This window comes from Camarhynchus parvulus, chromosome 14 (assembly GCF_901933205.1).
Source record: "Camarhynchus parvulus chromosome 14, STF_HiC, whole genome shotgun sequence".
NCBI classification, from domain to species: domain Eukaryota; kingdom Metazoa; phylum Chordata; class Aves; order Passeriformes; family Thraupidae; genus Camarhynchus; species Camarhynchus parvulus.
In genome coordinates, this window is record NC_044584.1 from 12,687,126 (window position 1) to 12,698,785 (window position 11,660).

Consider the following 11,660-nt stretch of genomic DNA (forward strand, 5'->3'; position numbering starts at 1 on the left):
CTCGCACAAACATCCCCTCCTGTCTGCTGGGGATGTTCTGCTGGCAAAGCAGAGCTTCCCCAACAGAGAGAAAGTTCTGCTCCATCTCACAGCCTGGTACTGGGCATGAGCACCTGTGACACTGCCCAGTGACCAGGGGCTTCACTGAGCTGCCAAAGCAGAGAAAGGGAGTCACTGCTTAGTTCAAAATGTACTTGGAGCCATAAGATGTCCTCTGCCAAAACTGGCTGTTCTTCCTCACAGCAAAATCTTCATGTGGCCAAAAGCCACAAAACTCAAAACAGCAAGAAGGGGATTTCATAGGTAACGAGGGAAGCGCCTGTTTTGTCATCCTGTGATCCTTTGCTAGCTTCCTTCTGGGACAAAACTCAGCTGGCCTCCAGCAGCAGATTCTCTGGGCAGCAGCAGCCATTTCCAGGCTTCTCCAGGAGCTGGAACTGAGAAGTTTCAGCAGCTCCCAGCTGCAGGATTGTCATTGCAGCCCTGGAGCTACACTGCAGTGGCTGCCAGCAGTGACACAGCCACGGCTGCTCACTGCTGTCCTAAATTCATTCTTCTCTAATATTCTGGCAAATATTATTGCAAATCTGATTTATTTTTATTTTGAACTCTGTAAAAGTTCTGAGTTATAGAGGGACCAATAAGATACACTTTTTAAAGGCTCTGAACCTAATGATACCTGGAGAGCTGACCCCAAATTTCAGGAGCTCCTGGCCAGCAATGCACTGTGCATTGAACTCCCACTGGAGTCAGTAGCAAATTTTGCTGCCTGTTAACCTAATTTGGAGTCATAATGAAAAAAAGGATGAACTGCATTTATCACAGACATTTTCATTTTACAGAGAAAATAATTAAAATATGATTAAACAGAAAATGTGATTTTGGTTGCTAATTACTATGGTCACCTTTTTGCTGGCCAGCCTGATGCTTGTTTAGTTTCTGTCTAATCCATCAGGATTGTTGCATCCCAAGCTGGCTCCTGTAGTCATTTACTAGGCAGTGTCATTCTTCCACGAGCTTCCTTTTCTGTCTTGGATTAAATGTAAACATTAGTTCCTGTCTTCATTACCAAGAACAAAGTCAGCATTTCCCTTGTTATTCTGTTGATGGTTCTCATTTATTTACATATTTCCCCATCTTGATTACTTTTGTTTATTTAGAGAGCACAGATCTAATTCCACTATACCAAGTCTCAACCCTGTGATTATGTTGCCAGGTGCAGATGTACTTTTTTCTATGGGCTTATCCAAGTCAGTGGGAATTTCTTTTTTTATCTTAGGAATACTAAATAATGGGCTAAAATGAAGAATAATTTAAAAGCTCCCAGGGGCTGAGATTATGGCCTATATTTTTGAGGTTTTTAGGGCATGGATCACTATTAGTATCAAGCTTATGTCTGGAATGCAATAACATGCCCTTAGTATTTTAAAAATAAAACCCAGAAAGAGTGATTGCTGATGAACAGTGTTCTTCATGTTACTGTCGTCACCATATTTTCCAGAAAAGTTATGATTATGATTCCTGGAGCAGTTTCTAAGTTTGTTCATTTTTAAAATATTCATAACTGTAATTGTGATATTGATTGAAATCTGGATCTGTTTCTGAGAATGGTCACATCAGCTTTCTTGCCTTTTGCACATGTTAATATCATGTGTAATCTTCATGAGAAATGAAGATACTTCAGAGAAGCAGCTGATACCTCTTGATGGAGCAATTAAAACTGAAGCACTTCCTTGGAAGATCAAAACAACATGTTTTGATCACAACTTTTCTCTATCATTCCATTTGCTTCCATGGTAATTTTAAAAGAAGGGGCTTATCCTTAAAAATAAGAGTGATGGTAATTGTGCAGGTTTTTATGATGGGCAGTTTGCTGGCAAAACCCAAGCAAAGAGCACATTATTCTTTTGGGGACTCTTTAAACTCACTGAAAGCTGCACCTGCCAGTGCTTTGGGGCAGATATTCCTGCCTGGCTGAATTTGAATCAAAGAAGAGTTGGGGACAGTGGAGGGACAGAGCCCCTGAGCAGGGACACAGCAGCCAGCTGGCTCCAGCAGGGCCATGGCCCAGGCAGAGCTCAGGCACCAGGAGCTGTTTGCTCCTGAGCCCATGGAAAAACAGGAGACTGGTAACTGCTGCTCTTCCCAGATGCTCAAATTAGGGGGTGTTGAAGGCTGAAGGTCTGATGTGGTAAAGTAAGGCAGGAATATGCACCAAGTTTTTTACTGCCATTAGTCTCAGTACATTAGTGAGCTCAGGATCAGGTAAATTATAGGAATGAACACATGAGAAGAAATATTTTAAGCTTTCAGATTTTTCCTCTCTGTGACTGGCAAAATTAAGCAAATGGAGGAGATGATAAACCTTCTTTTTTCTTTCCTCCCCAATGCTTGGCATGGAACATGATTAATTATTTGCATTTTGTGTGCTGTGTAAACTAGATGTGGAGAGCTCAGGGGTGTTAATACTTAACTCCTTTTACTGGCTCCACTGGCTTTACTGGTGTCCTGATGTCTGAGAAGGCATTTGCTGTAAACTTTGTTCTTATGCCCAATGCCAATTGTATTGATTATATGCTGTTTAAAAGCTAATTTGGTAATTAAATTTGTCTGCCCTCCACGTCAAAGCCATTGTGTGCAAACAGTTTGTGACTGTGGGGGAGGAAGTGCCTGCCTGGTTGCTGTAATGCACTGCTGCCTCAGCATGTGGAAATTGCTACTTGCCAAACAGAAGTTTTAGTTTATTTTCATGTATATGATGCATTGTGAATCCTAATGCATGTCTTCTGTCTTCAGTTCCTCAATATTTTCAATAACAATGTATTCTAGTTGTCTGTGCTTTCCCTAAAGATAATTATTAGCAGGAAAACCCAAATCCAGGAACTGAACACTGTTCTGAGAGCAAATCTGACCTTTTGTTATTACATAAACAACCCTGGATCATGTTCTGCTTCTGAACCACCTGTTCATGAAATCCCCTTTTGCTGAGTGTGGTGGATGTGCTGCTCACACAGAGCCACCCCTGACAGGAGGAGAGTGAGTAGAGCTGGATGTTGGTGATTTCCAGAGGGAAATGGATGGAACAGCCAAGCTTCCTGCCTTTCAGCTAAGCACAGGAACACAAAAACCAAATATATAAGTTATAAACAAATGTAAATGTGTAGTGGTCTCTGTCTTCCTAGTTAGCTGGGCAGGGGTCGTTTGTCAGAGCACAGTGTCCATGCATTGCCTTATTCTGTCTGGGCCATCACAAAACCTGGGGAGTCACCATTCCCATTGTGCACTGGAAAGCCCAGGAATGAGAGTATTGAGTATTGCTTAGATGGAAAGTGATGAAAGATCACCTTTGCAGGGCTCTGAGCCTTTCCTGAGTGAGTGTATAACACAGATGTTATTCAGTTATAGAACTATTAGATACAGTAACCATCTCAGTATGCCAACTTCAAAATGAAGTTAGTGGGGAAAAATGTTGTGTCGTGAGAGTCATGTACAGTGTCATGGTTTACAGGAAAATTCAAATAGTGCAGATGTTGATGAAGAAAGTCTTTATGCTGTTATGAAAACTGAATTGTAGCATGTGAATGTTCAAGTCAGGGTAATTTGAATTGTAACAAATGGAAACACGATTATGTGTCATTATTTCATTGCAAGAAGAGATCAAATACACCATGAGTGTAGAAGTGTGTATGTGGAAGTAGAAGGAGCTGTACATTAACCAAATGGTTGGATAGAGTATTAGAATTAATGCTTTTCATTTCTTGAAATTTCATTTCAGATCTAATCTTGATGGGAAATGATTATTCAGTTTGTAACCTGACAACTTTGCTCTAATAGTGTCTTCAGGATTTTCAGTGTTGAAGTGTGCTATAGAGGGATTGTCTCTCTATCTCTTCTGTTAATTACTGACTCTTTAAACATCCAAATGAGACATTTATATTAATAAATGGAGATCACAGTTTCTCATCAATAATTATATTTAATTTCTACAAAATTGGGAGCAGTGGAGAAAATGTGTCTCCAGTTATTTTTACACTTCACCAACTGGAATTAGGATTTTACCCAGTTGACTGCAAAGCAGGAGTTAATACAGTACGTGAAATGATTTGGTGAATTCAGAATCGTAGTTAATAATGCCACTAAACAGGTGTCTTATCTGATTTTAATTGGCAGAAGGTGCTGAGATATGTTGCACTGTCAAGTCAGAATTAGTTCTCAATTGTCTAATAAGGATCTCCTGATATGGGTATTGTTGAACAGGACCTTTTTGAGGAGCTGCCTGCCTGAGCACCACATTAAGTGTTGAGGTTATTACCAGAATTAGATTATTATAATGACTAACAAAGAATTAATAACACAAGAAGCTAGCAAAAGTCACCAAATTTACCTGGCAGTGAATGCCTTTTTTCATGAGGTATTTAACATAACTGAAGTAAAACTAGAATTATGAATGTCTCCAGAGAGGCATTTACGTGTGAGATAGATCTATAGATAGATACATGAAATGCCTGATCCTGAGCTTTGCTACACTCCCAAGATGTGCTTATTCTGTTCTCTGATCTCTGGCTGATACAAAAGTATCTCCAATTGCAGATATGTTATACTATTTTTATCAGAAACTTCTCTCTCTAATTTTATCCTGAAGAATAGGCATTGAGATGGGAAATAAATTTCTTCATGTAAACACTCACAACATCAGCCAAGAGAATGCTGCAGTTCCATGTACTGAGTATGTAAAGAAACCCCACAAAATACAGTTTGCATTTGGATACAGGGAGAGCAAGAAATCAAAGGTATGAATAAACCAGCAGCTGATGAAAAGGACCGGTTATTTTAAGCTATTTTCTATAGATGCACTTCAGGCAGAACTTGACACCAAGACAAAATCAATGAAACTGAATCGTTTGCCAAACAAACGCTGGGCAGATCAATCAGGAATGCTTAAAAGCTAAACAATGACCCCGTGGGAAGGAAGAATTGATTGCCTCAGCAGGTTGCTTTTTTCTTCAGAATGGGCCAAGGTGAGAATGTAGAAAAGAACTTGAGCATTTAATATGTGGACATTCCACTGCTGAACAGGGCAGTGCCTGGCAAGCCTCTCTGCCTGGACCCTGCTAAGGCTTCTGTGGCTCAGAAGGAACAGAATGAAGAGCAGAATGTTTTATTAAAGCCAAACAGGTGTAGCTGGGAAAGGTGTAGGCTTAGATAAATTGTGAACTTAGGGACTTGGGGGAGCAGGGCTGGCAGAGTTACTGCAGCACAGCTACTCCCTGGTTTAGATTTAGTTATTTTGAATTTGTATTTTAATTTGAGTAAAACAATCAACTAGAGGTGGACCCTAACTCAGCACCCCCAAACTAACCTAGGGACTATTTTTACTGAGTGTGACAAATGAGAGGATCTGCAAACCTTGTATGTAATGGCTTATTCTTCCTTCTTTATCCCAAACACTGGGTGGCAAAAAGATTTGTCTCAAATCCATCTTCATGTGCATTTGCCAGAAATACAGACAGAATCACGTTAAGGTCTTCATGGTTCTCTGCAAGAGTTTGTGGAATATTTGACCAGTTGAACTGTCAATACCTTTAGAAATTGTCTTGGTTAGTGCCAGAGACTGTGTAGGTATTGTTCTAACTCTAGGCCAGAACTAAATTATTAAATCTAATAACAAGAGACAGAACAGAGGGGAGATGACTCTTTCGCTCCTACTTGTTTACCTTGTGTTTTGGGTTGGTCATTTTGGCAAGAAAGCCAGAGCTGAAGCAGGCAAGTGAGATGGGTGGTTCTCCCATCAGGTTTGGAAAAAGGGAGGATCAAAAGGGGGCTGAAAGACTCTTAAATTCATGACTCTTTTAATACTTGAAAGTTTTTCCCCGTAGAACATCTGTTTCCATGGAAGTTGATCAATTCAATTTCAGCTCCAGTTTTGTTTTCATGCTGGATGCATGAAGCTGTAATTCCTCAGCTATACATTGATTTCTGTAAACCTACATTAGATAATGATGTGTCTTAGATTGTCATTATAAAAATTAGCTAAGACGTTTAAGATAAATTAATCTCTAATTTAGTCATTAGATATATCATGTTGTGGAGTAGCATCATTTAAATTAACAGAATTACTTGCAATTTCTGTCCTTTGCTCACAGACTTTGGTGTTCATGTAATTACCCTAAATGACCTGATTACCTCAGCCCTGCCAGACTGAAATTAATTCATCTCTCTTCATTTTAGGGGAACTGCTTCTGCCCCTTTTGCCCTTTTCCCTCTGAATAGCTTTGCTCCATTGGGCTGGCACTGATGTCGTTTTGGGGACATGCCAGCAGGAGGAGCTTGTGCATTAAAATGTGCTTTCCATAAAGCAGTCACCAAATTACAGTAATTGCACTCCACTGGTGCTCTCTGCTGCAAGGTAAACCCCTTGTACCTGCCAGGGATCCCCGTGTGCCCCAGACAGCCAAAGCTCTGTCAGCAGTGGCCACTGTGCTGGGGAATTAACCTACTTTAGATTGAGCAAAGCCCCATGAGGTGAATGTTCCATTTTATTCCTTATATGTTTGATATTTAGATTATTTTACATTTACATGTTCTGAAAAATACATATCTTAAAACAAAATCACAACCCTCTGAAGTCAATGTCACATGCTCTCTTTTACAAGAATTACAGTATCAACACTATTGCTCAGTTTTATAAATAGTATAAAAATTATGAGTAATAATATTCATGTTACTAAAAGAAATCCATGGTAATGAGCACAGCTGAAATTGGATTCACATGATCAGAATTCTCTACAGCAACTTAGATAGCATTGCTGAGTTTCAGAGTAAGAAACTGAAGAGCCACAGTTGGAAGTCCAATTATCCTTGGCTACCAAGAATTAATAACATAGGCTAAATTAATTTTTAGACTTTTTATTTTAGTGACAAGGAAAATAAGGAATTAAAGATCTAACATGTTAATCTGGTTATTGAAGAAGAGGAGGAGGAGGTATGCCACAGGTATTTTATGCATTTTTTCAGACAAAGAACTTCTTTGTTACCTTGAAAGACTAAATACTATTATAGGAATGTGGTGAATCTTGCTTTAGGAAAATCCTTTATTATTTTAACTAAAGCTATTTGAGAGTTTTCTGCTCAGGAATTTAGACCAGTTAAATACTCTGCCATTTAGAAACCCCACAAAACTTCATTTTCTGCTGCTTAGCATCTGAACTGAACATAACTTTTCCATACTGTATTTTTCTCTTCCCTTTGTGGGGGCAGCTGTGTGTGCACTGTAGTTCTGAAGCCAGTGGCAGGGCAGGACAGCTGCCCTTCCCTTGCAGAAGTGCTCTGCTGCCTGCAAGTGAATTTTCCAGTCAATCCCAGGACTTGTTAAAGGCTTTTGCTTTGCTGACATCTCTCCCATGTGGTGCTCCAAACGCCCCAGTGGGGCCTGAGTGTGCCTGTGGCTCTGGCAGGAGGGATTGACCTGTGTGTGAGAAAGGTCACTCTACAGCAAAAGAAACTGCACAGAGAACTTTGGGGATTGTTTTAAAATATGTCTGTGTTTGTTTAATATGGCTGGAAGTGCAGATGAGCAATTTCTCCTTTCTGGACTTGTTATCGCAGTCTGAAGATAGATATTATGAAGTTGGGGTTTTTCACTTAGGAAAATAAGCTTGGCTTTGTATGCTGTGTAATTTTATTGCTTAGTTGAGTTGCTAGATGCAAAACTTAGTTTTATTTATTGATCTGTGTGTAAGTAGTTTAATTAAAAACCATGTGGAGTCCTGTAAAAGAATGGCAAAAGTACAATGCTATCCCTTTATACTGTAGTTTTCCGAGGAGTCTATAGCCTGAATATCACCTAGGTAAGCTGGAATTTTCTGTTACTGCTTGTTTTTGAACTTAATGTACTTCTTCTCAGAGTCTTTTGCAAAAGGCTCATTCATGTAAGACTGTAGTCTGTTGTGGGTCAGGAGAGACTGAAGAATTCAGGGATGTATTACCAATGTACTTCATCATGTAATGATACATCCATCCATGATTAGAGGATTGTTAATTGAGCATCATCCAAGCTCGTCTATTTTGCTTGTACTTTTATCACTTCAAAATGCTTTTCCCACCATTTCTGATCTGCAACTCATAGAGATCCGCTTTTATCCTGTAACTTGCAATCTTCCATAAAGTATTGAAAGTTCTACTAGTTCTCATTTCTGAAAGAGCCCATTCTGTAATTCACACTTGAGACACCAGTAGAAAGAATGCAGTTCCGTGGTGTTGAAGATGTGTGCTGTACTTCGCAGTCATGTGCCAGGCTCTCATAACATCTGCTTTTTTCATGTTGGAAGTAGCTACACAACAATTTGATAGAACATAAATGAACTGTTCTGTGTTTATTTTTTGTCTCCCTAGTGATATCCCAGCCTCTGGAGAAGCAGTGAGCAAAAGCAATCGCTCCAGAGTGAGCACGCGCTTCCCCAAACTGTCCCGCGGCCACCCCCGGGAGCCCCGGAGCCTGGAGCCTCAGAGCGGGGACCTCTGACCCTGCCTGCACTTGGCACCATGGGCAGCACGTACTGTCAGTTCTTCTGTCATTCCTTCCTAGCCTATATTTATAATTTAAGCTCCTGAAGAGACTACAGCTGCATCAACTTAAATCCTGAAAAGAGACATTCATTACCAAGGGTCATATCCTGATTAACTACTTTGGAAGGCAGCAATCACTTTCTCAAAGAATACGAGGGCTCTTCACGAGAGCTCAGCAAACTGCTCGGCGTTCCCTTTGTTTTGTAAAGCTGCACTGCACAAATTCTCCTTTGTTCCTCTGAAGTCCTTCTGTCACAATGAATTCCTTGTTTGTATTATGTTGTCCCTTTTCCATGTACAGTTTTCTGTTCCAGAGAGACGTGGGCTTCATGTCAAGACAATTTTTTTTCTCCTTAGAAGAACCTTTATGATTATCACTACTTAATATGTCAGAAGGATGTGCTTAAAAGAACCTCACTAACTTATTACCTTTTGTAAATAGAAAGACCTGGGTTGTTTTGGGTTTTTTTTTATTGTCAACCTCTGACACAAAAGTTTTTAAAAAACTTCACCATGTAGATGATGAGAAAAACATTACAGGTGGAAAAATAGCTTTTGTACATTTCTAGATAGATAGTCTCAATAGCATTCATCTGAGGGAAGTAATTCTTTAAAATCAGAGAATGTAATTATTTTTAGTGAAATTTCAGTCTTGCTGTAAGGCAGGTGCAATATTATTCATTTCTACAAACCACCATAAGGATACACAAAATTAATGTGGTACAAAACAGTGCTTTTAACTCTTGGATTATATTTTGTTATTAATTTGTGGTTTAAGTTACAGAATAGTCCATCATTAACAGGGCAGGGTGGAATTCTTAATCTGATTTTGTAATACCCTTCACATGGTGATACTTAAAAATTGCCTGTAATGGAAGTGCCTGTTACCCATCACCTCTTACTGAAAAGTAATTTGTAATGCTACTACTGTAAGAGTAACTAAAACATTGACAAGGATTGTTACAAGTGATGGAAGTCCTGACATGGATTAACTGGAATCCAGTTCAGCATCCATTAGCTGCACTGCCATAGGCAGTTAATTATGTTTTAGCTATCTTCTTCTCTTCGTTAAGTTTAAGCAGTGTATGCTCAAATTTTCTATTAATTGTGTTCTAGTTTTCCTTTATGTAAGAACATCATTCCTCTCAGAAGTTTTTTGGATAACATTACTTAAATCGATGTATCTTGTCATTTTACTATCCATTCATTATATTAAATTTTCACATCTTATATTATTCTCCAGGAAAAAAAACAAGCTGATGATTAATAACAGATTTTGTACCTCGGTGCTTTACTAAAGTTCCAGGGAACTGGAACTTGTGTTCTGCAGTGCTGTGAGCAGTGAGTGCTGTTCGGGCAGGTCAGTGCTCAGTTTCCAGTGGCACCTCTCAGGTGAGAAAGGCTTTGTTACCCACAGGGAGTGGCAGCAGCGCTGCCTGAGCAGGAGCCCCACGTGCTGGGTTCCCAGCACTGAAATGTGGAACTTCCAGATTGCACTCAACAGCAAAATGTGGCAGAGAGGAGTGGGATTCACTCTCCAGGTCAGAAATTTCAGTAGGTGAAATACCACTAAGTAAAACCACATCACAGAAATGAAACAATATTTCCTAGTCAGTAAGAGATGTCAGGTACCACACAAAGAGAAAAGCCCAAAGGCCAGTCTGGGAGCTCACTGCTGTGTGTTCATTAAGAAATTAATTACTGTGTTGGTGTTTTGAGCTAGTTACAGTGGGACACTCACTTAAGAAGAAAGGGAAGTGAGTAGACTGGCAGTTAAGTAGCTTCTCCAAACTCTTCAGCCTGATGCAGTGCTGATGATTTAACTTGTCTTTGTTGGAAAGAGAAGTAGCTGTAATGATGGTCCCACTTTGAAATAATTTTAACTCATTTTTCTGAAGGTGGAGACTTGGTTAGTAGAAATATGGCACATGAATTGCAAGTAAATTTGAAAGAAAACACTGTGTGGAAACCTTTGTGGTGTATCTGTTACATGAAAGCTGTATTCATTTTCAAGAAATAATTCACAGATTCAAGTACTTATTCAGCAAACTGCAAATGGTAAGAAATTTCATTTACTGCGGACTGAATTTCTTTTTAGTTGTTTAAAAGGACTTTTTTGTATCTGCATTTGGCTCTTAAAATTATTTCATTCCTGATTATCTTTCTTCTTGTAATTTTTAAAGTATGTATGTAGATCACATAAAGATCCTAAACTTGTTTACCATGTACAAATTGCTCTTTGTTAACTTTAGCTGAATTGTGTATCAGCTGCTAAGATGACAGTCTGCAAACAATGTTCACTTGGTGATACGAGATACCATCATGGGTGCATTATTAATCCTTTCAAAAGCTCTGCTAAAATCCCAGGAAATAATCAAATGAAAGCCTTTCTTCACAAGCTGGCATTCCCACTTTATACCCCTGGTTATGTAGAAGACTGCAGTGGTACCTGCATGAATGTCAGTAGGTGTCTACTGACAGGAATGCCCCAATTTTTACCACCTCAAGACATTCTGAAAGGCTCTATCTTAGAATCCTGTATATCTGTTACAAATCCCACTTCTGTTCATTCACCAGAACCAGCAAAACCTCTTGAAGAAAGTTGACCAGTTGGTATTAAGAACCCCAAGTAAATACATTATTCATCTGAAATCCCTGTAACAACGAATCTGCCAGTGAAATGATTTTATCAGCTTATTCTGTTCACCCAATTCCATCCAGTTACAATTTTTGTGCAGCTCTAAACTTCCTTTGGCTGACTCACAGCTCTTCAACCCCTGTCTGTGCTCAGTGGGCGGCTCACAATGAGCTGCTGGGTTCATTACTAATTAATTATTAATTGATTCATTACTGACCCTTCCTGCTGGCACCAGTGGCCAGTGCTGTGATCCCAGGCTGGGCAGGCTTGGGACAGGCGGGGCCCTGGAGCTGTTCCTGGCTGGTAGAGCCAGCCTAGAGCAATTTGTGGTCTTGTTAGCATTTCATTCCTGCTTTGTCTTTAGATCAGGGCTTCTCCTCTGCATCGTTTAGTGACTGTTCAAAATAAACTGTAAAAAAGTGGCACAATTTCTACTGCAATGCTGCTGTCCAGTCAC

The 11,660-nt window shown here is 39.6% G+C and overlaps 1 protein-coding gene across 1 annotated transcript in view; it reads left to right on the top strand.

Moving 5' to 3' along the window:
- The window catches only part of SNX29 (sorting nexin 29), a 96,802-nt gene extending 86,986 nt beyond the window's left edge, over positions 1-9,816 (top strand). Inside the window, exon 21 of the mRNA XM_030957918.1 lies at positions 8,392-9,816. Within this exon, the coding sequence (XP_030813778.1) occupies positions 8,392-8,521 (130 nt within the window). The 3' untranslated portion in view covers positions 8,522-9,816. The remainder of the gene's footprint in view (positions 1-8,391) is intronic.
- Positions 9,817-11,660: the final 1,844 nt, after the last annotated feature.